The sequence below is a fragment of the Balaenoptera acutorostrata genome, chromosome 3 (assembly GCF_949987535.1).
Source record: "Balaenoptera acutorostrata chromosome 3, mBalAcu1.1, whole genome shotgun sequence".
Lineage (NCBI taxonomy): Eukaryota > Metazoa > Chordata > Mammalia > Artiodactyla > Balaenopteridae > Balaenoptera > Balaenoptera acutorostrata.
Window position 1 is genome coordinate 138,233,293 of NC_080066.1, and position 12,162 is coordinate 138,245,454.

Here is a 12,162-nt window from a genome sequence, read left to right on the forward strand (position 1 = left end):
TTTTAAGTCTTGTGGGGCAATGTACTGCCTTTAATAAAACAAAAAATTCACACCCGTTTTAAGCCTTTTACGTTGGGAGTTTGTTTCCACCCGGAGAGGGATGGAAGAGCACCGGAGAGCGTTTAGCTTTTTGGTTGGATATTTGGGACGATTTCATGGCGCGCATGCGTGTTGTGTCTGAAGGGCGGGTTTAAAAGGAAGTAGGTGTTGACCCGCGGGCAACTGAAGCTGTTGTCAGGTTAGACCTGTGACTCCTCTGCTGCCGAGGGTTCGGAAGACGCAGAGGGGTGAACTTAGGTGTCTGATGGTTGCTTCTGGAGGGGTGTGTAAGACTCTGGCTGAAGAAAGCTATTAAGCTTCTTATGTGGGTGATTTTGAAAAAAATAGCATTTCGGTTTTACCTGCTTGACTCCCTCTTCTCAAATTTTAACTCCGCCTCCACATCTGGTTGGTTTTGCACTGCCATCTCTCCGGTTGGGGAGTGCTCTGTGTTATTGTTATTATTGCTTATGCGGCCATTCTCTTGCCATCCTCACTTTCAGATTCATTGGCATGGTGCATAAAAAGACTGAGTGGGATTAATGGGTAAATATGTTCTAGTCGTCTCTAATCCTGGATTAAATACCAAATTGAAATTTCTGGCTTTGTGCATAGTCTGTTGAGACGTTTTATTTAAAAGTTGATGACTGCATGTTTCAAAATCACTTGAAATTCACGTTTTCTTTATCATACTCCCACTTTATTTCTTCTCCCCTACCCCTGCCCCCTCGAAATCCTAAAAGCGGTGAAAATTTTGTTCTGAAGTTTTATGGACCCAGAAGAAAATTCTGTTCATAATTGTGGGACTAGTTTTGTTACCAGTGATATGAAAGGCTCTGAGTTTAACCCGGAAAAGAAAAAAAAGGTTAAAATACCAGCGAGGAGACTTCGTGAGGTAGTTTCTCCAAATCAGGGAGATAATTTGGCTTTGCTGAAATATGAGTTGTCCCGTGTTCCTCCAGCGTTGTCTGCAAATAAACGTCTTCCTGTTAGAACTGGGAAGAGCTTGAATGGAACGTTATGTGGTATGTGATTCCAAATAGTTTCAACCAGTTTTCACTTCTGTAAATCTTTAGTCTTTATTTTCATTTCGTTTTTTGTGCTTCAAAATTTAGAGGACTTTTAATGTTTAAATTCCTAAATATATGTCTAGTTTGTATAGGCGTTTGAAAAGTGACCCCTTTTCCTGGGAAAATGGCCAGGCACCGACAGTCTACATCGAATAATATTGAATAGATAGAATGAATAAAACATTTCGTATTTTGTTTTTTCTTTGCGTGTTTTTGGCACACTATTCTTGTCCACATCTGTGATGGACACACTCAACTAGTGTGATGTGCTTACTTTTCACCAGTAGTGCTGGCTTTTTACCTTCTGTTTGGATAGTAGAAAAGCACAATTTCTGCCTTTTGATGGCTTCCATGTCCCAATTCACTTGTCTGGAGCTCCCTGAAAGTGAAGATAGCATATGCTTTACCCACTTCACTGGTAATCAAATTAATGAATATAAGTGCAAAAAACAAAAGAATAAATAAAGCAGCTTTTATAGTGCTGCTTTTGAGGGGTACAGCATAACATAGGCCTGCTGTTAAATCAGGCTTTTATATCATGCGCATGTTTTATTCCTGGCAAATGATTGTACCCATAGTTTGTCCAAATCCAATAGTGTAATGATATATTTTATAACATTTTATACTTATCTCATTTGATTGTCAGTTCTGAGCCCTTATTTTCCAAAATGCCAGATGTAGAAACCTTCATCAGGATATATTTAAGTACATTTTAAGATTTTTGCATGAAGAGTGGCTTCCAATTTAATTAATTGCATTAATATGGAGTTTATAGTTCTTGAATTATGTTTGTACAGTTTCAAAAGGTAACATTCTGATTTAAAAATCACTAAAATTGATTCCTTTATTTTGTTAGGTTCATCAGACTTAACTTCTGCCAGAAATTATCAGCAGCCTCCATTAGAAAATCCCACTGTGTCAGAAAGTGTAAGCAAAAGAATTCTTAATTATGCTCATGTTAAAATTTTAAGTATTGGCAAATAATGCTTTTTAAAGTTTTGTTTGATTAGCAACAGACCTTGTTTTTATTTAAATTTCATATACCAAAGAAATGTTTTTACAAACTGTAAGGTAAAGGTAAAGCAGCTGTAATAACATAATTTAAGAAAAAGTGAGGTGTGAATTATATATCATTCAAACTATTCTGAAGCCTTTTGTGTACTTCTTTTTTTGAGAGGTCTTTAAGAAATAATAACATGAAATTCTCATCATAACATTTTTTATTTATAATGCTGAAAATATTTGATTATAAGTATAATGTTTGGTCATGCAATTTAATTAGACTTCGACCACTTATCATAATGTTGACCTATATATTGTCAATTTAACTAGTAAACTAAGAATGATATCGAAGCTGTTTACTTATGAACTTTGTCAAAAACTCACAATAAAAATGTGCTGTACTTCGTCCCTGAATAAATGCCTAGTTTTGGGTTGGTGTTTTTTGTTTCTTTTTTGAGCAGGCTTTATTTAATGATTAATGGTTTTTGAATTCCATTATTTAAATAATTTCCCAGATGTATGGATATGCTATTATTGTATAATTGAAGATAAAAGGGTGGTCTTTGGAAGATCATCAGGCAGGATTCTATTAGATTTAATACGGGCTCACAGCTTGTTTTGTGTAGATTTGCCTAATATAAAATATACCTGCAAAGCAACCCTAGTTCTTTATCATTTTACCATGAACATAAACTGCAATCTTTTTGCATTATGTTTTTATTTCATAAATGAGTACTAAGATTATAGTGTGTATTGACTTGACCCAGCTATTTTAATGAGAAAATTAAAGCAGTTTGTGTCTGATATGTTCACATTTTTAAGCTTATTTGGATTTGTTCCTATTCATACCTGTTTCTCCCTACTACCTGAAGATGAGATATACCTTTTCCTACTTGGGACAAATCCTTACACATGTTCAGAAAGAAAACAAAAACTTAAAAAAAATCACTATAGAAAATACAAAGAGAAGAAGGAAAAAAAGAAATTCCACAACTAAAATCAACAACTGTTAACATTTTGAGTTTTTTTTCTATGTGTATATATATTTTATGAAGTGAGACCATACTGTTTTATAATTTAATAGTATTAAGGTTATCGTTGCATGCCACTGATTTTTTTTTTTTTTTTCCACACACACACACTGTATTTTATTTTTACAAGAGATAAATAGACTGACACCAAGCATTGTACATGGATGACCACAACAAAAGCAACAATGATTGCAATTACCAAACATGAAACACAGTTATACTATGTCATAATATTGACATTCAGTCCAGTAATCCTCCACTGTAACAGCTCCTTTACTTTGCAGTGAAAATTGATTTGTATATTCTTTTCCTCTGAGTCCTTGTGGGATTTTTTTTTTTTTTAATTCAGACAGAAAGTCACAAAAATTATACTCATCCTCATCAGTTCACTCAGTCCCATGTAATTAATTTCTTTTTTTTTTCATCTTGATCTTTTGTTAGCACTTTTATGAGTTCATCAGTTTTTCATTAGAGTTCTGAAAATGCTTATTCATTCAGTTCAGCAGTACAGTCAGTTACCAGAAACCTGTACTTGTCAGAGTCTTTTCCATGAATTTCTTGAAGATGAAACCCTTTTATAGGAACATATTTGCAAAATCATCAGAGTACACCCAGAACTGTCTGTAAATGACAAAAGACTTAAAAATGACCATGGTTAAAGATTTGATGAAAGTTCATAATAATGCAGTTGACAAGAAAATTAGTTATTTCTGAGATATACATTTTAAAGTAATAACTAGGATTATTACTTATAACATTATACCAGAACATATAAGATTTTTAGACGTTTCCTGTAATGTCTGAAACATTTATATTAACATATTTCCATACATATTTCCATACAAATACAAATATAAGATTTTTAGAAATTTCATGTAATGTCTGAAACATTTATATTAACATATTTCCATACATATTTCCATACAAATACAAATATAAGATTTTTAGAAATTTCATGTAATGTCTGAAACATTTATATTAACATATTTCCATACATATTTCCATACAAATACAAATATAAGATTTTTAGAAATTTCATGTAATGTCTGAAACATTTATATTAACATATTTCCATACATATTTCCATACAAATACAAATATAAGATTTTTAGAAATTTCCTGTAATGTCTGAAACATTTATATTAACATATTTCCATACATATTTCCATACAAATACAAATATAAGATTTTTAGAAATTTCCTGTAATGTCTGAAACATTTATATTAACATATTTCCATACATATTTCCATACAAATACAAATATAAGATTTTTAGAAATTTCCTGTAATGTCTGAAACATTTATATTAACATATTTCCATACATATTTCCATACAAATACAAATATAAGATTTTTAGAAATTTCATGTAATGTCTGAAACATTTATATTAACATATTTCCATACATATTTCCATACAAATACAAATATAAGATTTTTAGAAATTTCCTGTAATGTCTGAAACATTTATATTAACATATTTCCATACATATTTCCATACAAATACAAATATAAGATTTTTAGAAATTTCATGTAATGTCTGAAACATTTATATTAACATATTTCCATACATATTTCCATACAAATACAAATATAAGATTTTTAGAAATTTCATGTAATGTCTGAAACATTTATATTAACATATTTCCATACAAATACAAATATAAGATTTTTAGAAATTTCATGTAATGTCTGAAACATTTATATTAACATATTTCCATACAAATAACCCAATGAAAGTTTAGTATTAGTTGTTTTGTTTGTTTTTTTATACTGCAGGTTCTTATTAGGCATCAGTTTTATACACATCAGTGTATACATGTCAATCCCAATCGCCCAATTCAGCACACCACCATCCCCACCTCATCGCAGTTTTCCCCCCTTGGTGTCCATATGTCCATTCTCTACATCTGTGTCTCAACTTCTGCCCTGCAATCTGGCTCATCTGTACCATTTTTCTAGGTTCCACATACATGCATTAATATACGATATTTGTTTTTCTCTTTCTGACTTACTTCACTCTGTATGACAGTCTCTAGATCCATCCACTTCTCAACAAATGGCTCAATTTCGTTCCTTTTTATGGCTGAGTAATATTCCATTGTATATATGTACCACAACTTCTTTATCCATTCGTCTGTTGATGGGCATTTAGGTTGCTTCCATGACCTGGCTATTGTAAATAGTGCTGCAATGAACATTCGGGTGCACGTGTCTTTTTGAATTACGGTTTTCTCTGGGTATATGCCCAGTAGTGGGATTGCTGGGTCATATGGTAATTCTATTTTTAGTTTTTTAAGGAACCTCCATATTGTTCTCCATAGTGGCTGTATCAATTGACATTCCCACCAACAGTGCAAGAGGGTTCCCTTTTCTCCACACCCTCTCCAGCATTTGTTGTTTGTAGATTTTCTGATGATGCCCATTCTAACAGGAGTGAGGTGATACCTCATTGTAGTTTTGATTTGCATTTCTCTAATAATTAGTGATGTTGAGCATCTTTTCATGTGCTTCGTGGCCGTCTGTATGTCTTCTTTGGAGAAATGTCTATTTAGGTCTTCTGCCCATTTTTGGATTGGGGTGTTTGTTTCTTTGATATTGAGCTGAATGAGCTGTTTATATATTTTGGAGATTAATCCTTTGTCCGTTGATTCATTTGCAAATATTTTCTCCCATTCTGAGGGTTGTCTTTTCGTCTTGTTTATGGTTTCCTTTGCTGTGCAAAAGCTTTGAAGTTTCATTAGGTCCCACTTGTTTATTTCTGTTTTTATTTCCATTACTCTAGGAGGTGGATCGAAAAAGATCTTGCTGTGATTTATGTCAAAGAGTGTTCTTCCTATGTTTTCCTCTAAGAGTTTTATAGTGTCCAGTCTTACATTTAGGTCTCTAATCCATTTTGAGTTTATTTTTGTGTATGGTGTTAGGGAGTATTCTAATTTCATTCTTTTACATGTGGCTGTCCAGTTTTCCCAGCACCACTTATTGAAGAGACTGTCTTTTCTCCATTGTATATCTTTGCCTCCTTTGTCATAGATTAGTTGACCATAGGTGCGTGGGTTAATCTCTGGGCTTTCTATCTTGTTCCATTGATCTATGTTTCTGTTTTTGTGCCAGTACCATATTGTCTTGATTACTGTAGCTTTGTAGTATAGTCTGAAGTCAGGGAGTCTGATTCCTCCAGCTCCATTTTTTTGCCTCAAGACTGCTTTGCCTATTCGGGGTCTTTTGTGTCTCCATACAAATTTTAAGATGATTTGTTCTAGCTCCGTAAAAAATGCCATTGGTAATTTGATAGGGATTGCATTGAATCTGTAGATTGCTTTGGGTAGTATACTCATTTTCACAATGTTGATTCTTCCAATCCAAGAACATGGTATATCTCTCCATCTGTTGGTATCATCTTTAATTTCTTTCATCAGTGTCTTATAGTTTTCTGCATACAGGTCTTTTGTCTCCCTAGGTAGGTTTATTCCTAGATATTTTATTCTTTTTGTTGCAATGGTAAATGGGAGTGTTTCCATAATTTCTCTTTCAGATTTTTCATCATTAGTGTATAGGAATGCAAGAGATTTCTGTGCATTAATTTTGTAACCTGCAACTTTACCATATTCATTAATTAGCTCTAGCAGTTTTCTGGTGGCAGTTTTAGGATTCTCTATGTATAGTATCATGTCATCCGCAAACAGCATGCCACTGATTTTTTTCCTAGGAACTTTTAATGGGTTCACAGAATTTCAGTGTATGTGTGTACCAAAGTTTATTTGTTCATATTCCTGTCACTTGACATTAAGGTTTTTTTCCCCCAGTTTTTTATAATATATACAACCAGGTGATGAACATTCTGGTATATATCCTAGCTCATTTCCTTGTATTAATTTCTAGGTGTAAAATTATTAGATAAAAGATTATGCACATTTTTTTGCAATGTTTCTAAATTGCCTCCAGAAAAACTGTATCAGTATATATTCACCAGCAAGGTCATGAGTAAGAATTAGTGGAATTATTTCCCCCATCTTTATTTATACAAAGCATTAAAATTAAACCAAAAAAACCCCGGCCATTTTGATAGGTGAAAAAGGCATCTTATTGTTTTATTTTCTATTTCTTTTATTATTAGTGGAGGGGAAATTTTTTTCATTATGTTGCCACCTGTATTTACTCTTTTGTGAATTACATATTTATGTGCTGTGCTTTTTCTAACTGATTTGTGGGAGTTCTTTACATTAATTTCCCAGATACATTCTACTGTATTGTTAGCCTCATGGGCTATTTTTAGGAAGTTAACACCTGTTATCAGCAGATAGCTTGGATCAGTTTTCTTTTATGATTTTCTTTTTTCCCTTTAATGATTTAGAAGGGAAAAAAATGTGTGTGTAAGGAAGATGAAGCAATGTTGACTGAACCTAGTACTTAAAAAGTCATGGTGTCTTAGCACTGAATAGAATCTTAGAAGCGAAGTCTAGGGTTACACATGTGAGCAGAAAGCTATTTGCCAGTAGGTGTCACTTACATAATGAAGTCTTCTGAGACCACATTATAGCTTAGTGACAAACAATACTGTGATTAATTTGTGATATTGTGCCATGCATTGACCATCCTTACGAACTTCATTTGACTCACAGTGAATCACATTTTCACATTTAACTATAGCCACTGAGATGTTACATAAGTTGCTCTGCTGAGTACCAAATCAGGATTTGAATCTGAATTTCAAGGTCACAGTTGCTTGCTTGTTCACTTACCCATTCGTTCACTTGATGACAGCTCGTTACTCATTCAACAAATCTTTGAGTAGCTTCAAGGTACCTAAGCATTATGGTGGTGCTGGGAATTAAGCATGTAAGACACACAGTCCTCTCCTCCCAGGGCACAGTAGTCACATGGCTAGTAAATGGTAATTGATAAATAATACATTATAAAGTTTATTTAGCCTTTCATTTCTTCCTTTCATATCTTAAAGGATTTTTCTAAAGATGTTGCAGGGCAAGTGTTGCCTTTGGATAAAACAGAAGAGAACAACAGACAAAAAGGTAAAAGGATAGATTTGATTTTTTTTGGTAAAACATACATAACATAAAATTTACCATTTTCACCATTTTTAAGTGTACAGTTCTTACTGTACACTTAAATATGAATATACCTAATGCTAGGTATATTCATATTGTGCAGCCATCACCACCGTCCATCTCCAGAACTTTTCATCTTCCCCAACTGAAACTCTGTACTCATCAAATACTAACTCTATTCCCCCTCCCACCATTCTACTTTCTGTCTCTATAAATTCTACTATACCTCATATATATGGAATCATACAGTTTTTGTCCTTTGGTGACTGACTTATTTCACTTAGCATGTCTTCATGGTTAATTTATGTTGTAACATGTAAGAATTTCCTTGGTAAGGATAGAATTTTAGATTTTTAGACATTCATTGATTTTTTTTTTAGATATTCATTAAACAGCCTTATAGTTTTTTCTTATTATTTTCATTTTTAATTAGTTTTTCCTTCCAAATTAAGCTACTAATGGAATCTCTAAAGTCCAGAAAATGGTTTGTAATGGTAAGGATACTTTTATTATTGCCAACATATTGCATAGGTTTGGTATTTGATACCTGTTTATACATGCTGAATTCAAGTTTTGTATAGTCTTTCATAAGATAATAGATTAAAATATGCATTGAAAAAATTTATTTAATGACATTTTAAAAGTAGTTGGTTTTATTTTCATCTAAGCAGTTTTATTGTTAGAGTTTGAACAAATGTCTCTAATTTGGCCCCAGGTGTTTTTACACAATTTTTTTCCTACAGTCTAGGGTTATAACTATTATTACTCAGTCATTTAATTTGTTCCTTACCTTTTTAAATTGAGAAGTCATATTGCTGAATCCCCCAAAATTTTTTTTAGTTAAAAAAGTTTTTCTTTGAGTAGCTTATCAAAATTTAATAAATTTTCAGGAATCTAAAGTATATTTTTGTGTTTTGATTTTGCAGCAAATGACATCTTTATTTCTCAGTACACTATGGGACAGAAAGATGCTCTAAGAGCAGTTTTAAAACAAAAGTAAGTTTCATTTACAGAAAATAGGTGGGCCATTTCTTGTGTTTCTATATGGTTCTCTAAAATGAGCTTTATTTATACTTTGCACCTAGGAAAAAGTTTTGTTTTTCAATGTGTGAAATATGTATATGTGATAATATGTATAAAGAATTTTTCATGGTGCTGGGCATGTGTAAAATATTCAGTGGCTGTTAACAATTATTATTATTATTATTATTATTGAAGAGGTATTGTTCTAAGCATTTTATGTGCATTAACTCATTTAATTCTCTCAAAATCCAATGAAATAGATTCGATTACTATCCCAATTTTACAGAATCCCCATTTTATAGATAAGGAAACTGAGGTAGAGAGGGATTGATTTTCCCAAAGTCATTTAGCAAGTATTCACTGGGCTGGGATTCAAACCCAGGTAGTCTGTCTTTAGAGTCCTCTCTTAGTCACCTCACTCTACTGCTTATAGCAGTAATCAAGTAGTTCCAAATATGTAATACTTACTACTTACTATCAAAGGACATTTAGACTTTTTCTGGTTAAGATTTGAGAAAGGGACAAGCTTAGCATCTGGATGGAGTGAAGGGGAATGTGGCTACTACTCTATTCAAATGCTTCCTCCCAACTTTATCTTTAATGCCAGTGAAATACAGAACCAACCCTGACCACAGCACCATACTAAACATGAAAGAATATATCACTGGAGGAATTTTTTTTTTTTATCATTAGTGGCGGTGGAATGAGATACATATTCTTAGGCTAAATGTATTCTACTCCTGAACCAGAGCAGCCTGGGATGCCCCTTAGAAAATAGGAAAAATTTTTACTTACTTTTGAACTCTCATTTTATTCAAAAAGGAAATTTTAGATTACTTCTATAAGTGGAAAGTCAGTATTTCTAATAATACAATGAAAATAAGTATATAACTATTAAAATAAAGTTTATTCTTTTTTCACCTGTAGTTATCCATGGTATACATATTATACTCTGGGCAACACTAACGAAATAAATATTACCTCCAAACTACAAGGGTGTGATCTGAGCCAGCCAGAGTTTCACAACTGGTTGTTTTGCTTAATGGTGCTTTTCCTTTTTACATTTGATCAGCCTCCAGTTCCCAATATGTGATATGGTGGTTAGGAGGAGAATTTGGATGGTAAATTGTATTCTGGGATTTGTAAATATATAAGAAAAGGCAAAAGTAAGGGCATGAGGAAGTAGTGCAGTCTCCCAAATTCTATACTTGAACTAAAAATTGCAGACTACATCTGACTCATTTGGAGAGAAAGTGATTACCATTTCCATCCAGCTGACCCCAGGTAGAAGTGGCTGCTTGTAACCATAATAGAGACTTTATCAACTTGCCTTCAAGTCAGAACTCTCAGATCTGAGAGGGAGAAGTTGTTTATATACAAGTGGACCGTGAGAGGTAACTGTGAACACTGCTCCTCTTATCTGTTCACAGTAGATCTCTCCCCATTTCAGGGTGGATGAACAGCATTTTTTTAAAAAACCAAAAAACAGAAAAACTAGGAAGGGCCTCCTAGTGAACAGAAGTTCATTGCAATGTAGAGAATAATAATTGAGTCAGAAGTATAAAATGACTCTCATACTGGGTTAAGAGAGATTTTGCTGTAGTCAGTGTCACTTGAATTGTTTTTTTTTTTTTTTTGGAGAATGGTGGATGGAATTTGGCAAAGTGATTCTAAAATTTACTTGGAAGGACACACAAGTTGAGAATATATACACATACTGTTAAGAATACATACATGTAGAATGCACACAGTTGAGAATAGCTAATTTTGGAGAAACAGAAATGGAATGATGGAAAATCTGTCCTATTTGCTACTATAATATGCTGTAAAGCTGTGATAAAAGGTAATCAGCTGGAGCCTTTGAGGAATGAAGAGTCTGTCCAGAGTGTCTAGAACAAGGGTAGAATGTCCTTACATGTGGCTAGAGAGGTAAGCAAGGGGTGAGGTTATAAACTACTTTAAAGAAATTTGGACTTACAGAGAAACGGCAAATCATTTAAAAGTTTTAAAGTATGATATATTTTTCTTAAAAGGCTTACTCAGGTAGTTATGAAAAAATGGATTGGAAGAGGACTGGACTGGAGTCCAGGAAACCAGCTGACTATGAATTTTTCAGGAATCTTTTAAAGAGATGAATTAGATTGGTCCTGAGTACATTGGGGAGTGGTGGAATGTGAGGGTGGGAATCATGCTGGGCTGGAGAGGAGTACACAGGTTTGGAAGATGATCTGGAGATAGAATTGCTGCTTAGATGTGAGAGTGAGGAAGGAGCTAAGGATGGATCCCAGATTTTTGGCTTGTATAAATGCATAGTCAGTAGTAGTATTCATTGAGAAAGGGAAGCCTTGGGGGAATAAATTTCATTTTAGACGTAAGCAGGGGTTTGAGGTACCTATGAGACATCCAGGTGAAAAATGTCTGATAGGAAATTGAATATAAAGGTCAAATTCACAAAAGGGGTCTAAGCTAGAAATCCATATGTAGAAGTCATCTGTATGTAGATAGTAGTCTAAGCTCTGGAAGTGATTGAAGTGACTCGGTGGGAGTGTGAGAGTGAAAAGAGATGGCATAGGGTAGGGCTTTGAGAAAACCAAACCTTTAAGAGATGTGCAAAGAAAGCAATGTGGCTTCTAAGTGCTACTCAGAAAGTTTATCCAGAGGTGTAAGAGAGTATGGTCTTAGCAAAACCAAGGGAAATGAGGTTCTAAGTTTGATAGCTGCTCAGAGGTAAAAAAAGATAAGGACTGAAAAGTGTCCATTGAATTGAGGAAGAGGAGGTATTAATGGCCTTGGTAAGAGCAGTTTCAGTGTAGCACTGGGATAGATGCCAGATTCAGAGGATTTAGGAATAAAGAAGAAAGTTCTAGAAAAAGACTAGAAGGAAACAGTTTCTTCTGAATGGGAGAGTTATGTGCATTTTTTCTAGTTCTTTA

The 12,162-nt window shown here is 33.6% G+C and overlaps 1 protein-coding gene across 9 annotated transcripts in view; it reads left to right on the forward strand.

The window, feature by feature from the left end:
- Nucleotides 1-189: 189 nt before the first annotated feature.
- The window catches only part of KIAA0586 (KIAA0586 ortholog), a 117,645-nt gene continuing 105,672 nt past the window's right edge, over nt 190-12,162 (forward strand). For 2 of the 9 annotated variants that reach the window (XM_057544078.1, XM_057544079.1), the window contains exons 1-4: nt 212-1,064; nt 1,966-2,036; nt 8,101-8,170; nt 9,133-9,202. In XM_057544078.1, the coding sequence (XP_057400061.1) occupies nt 809-1,064; nt 1,966-2,036; nt 8,101-8,170; nt 9,133-9,202 (467 nt within the window). In that variant the 5' untranslated portion in view covers nt 212-808. Of the gene's footprint in view, nt 1,065-1,965; nt 2,037-8,100; nt 8,171-9,132; nt 9,203-12,162 lie in introns of all 9 variants that reach the window. The other 7 variants (XM_057544076.1, XM_007192935.3, XM_057544077.1 and 4 more) reach the window with 7 other exon arrangements.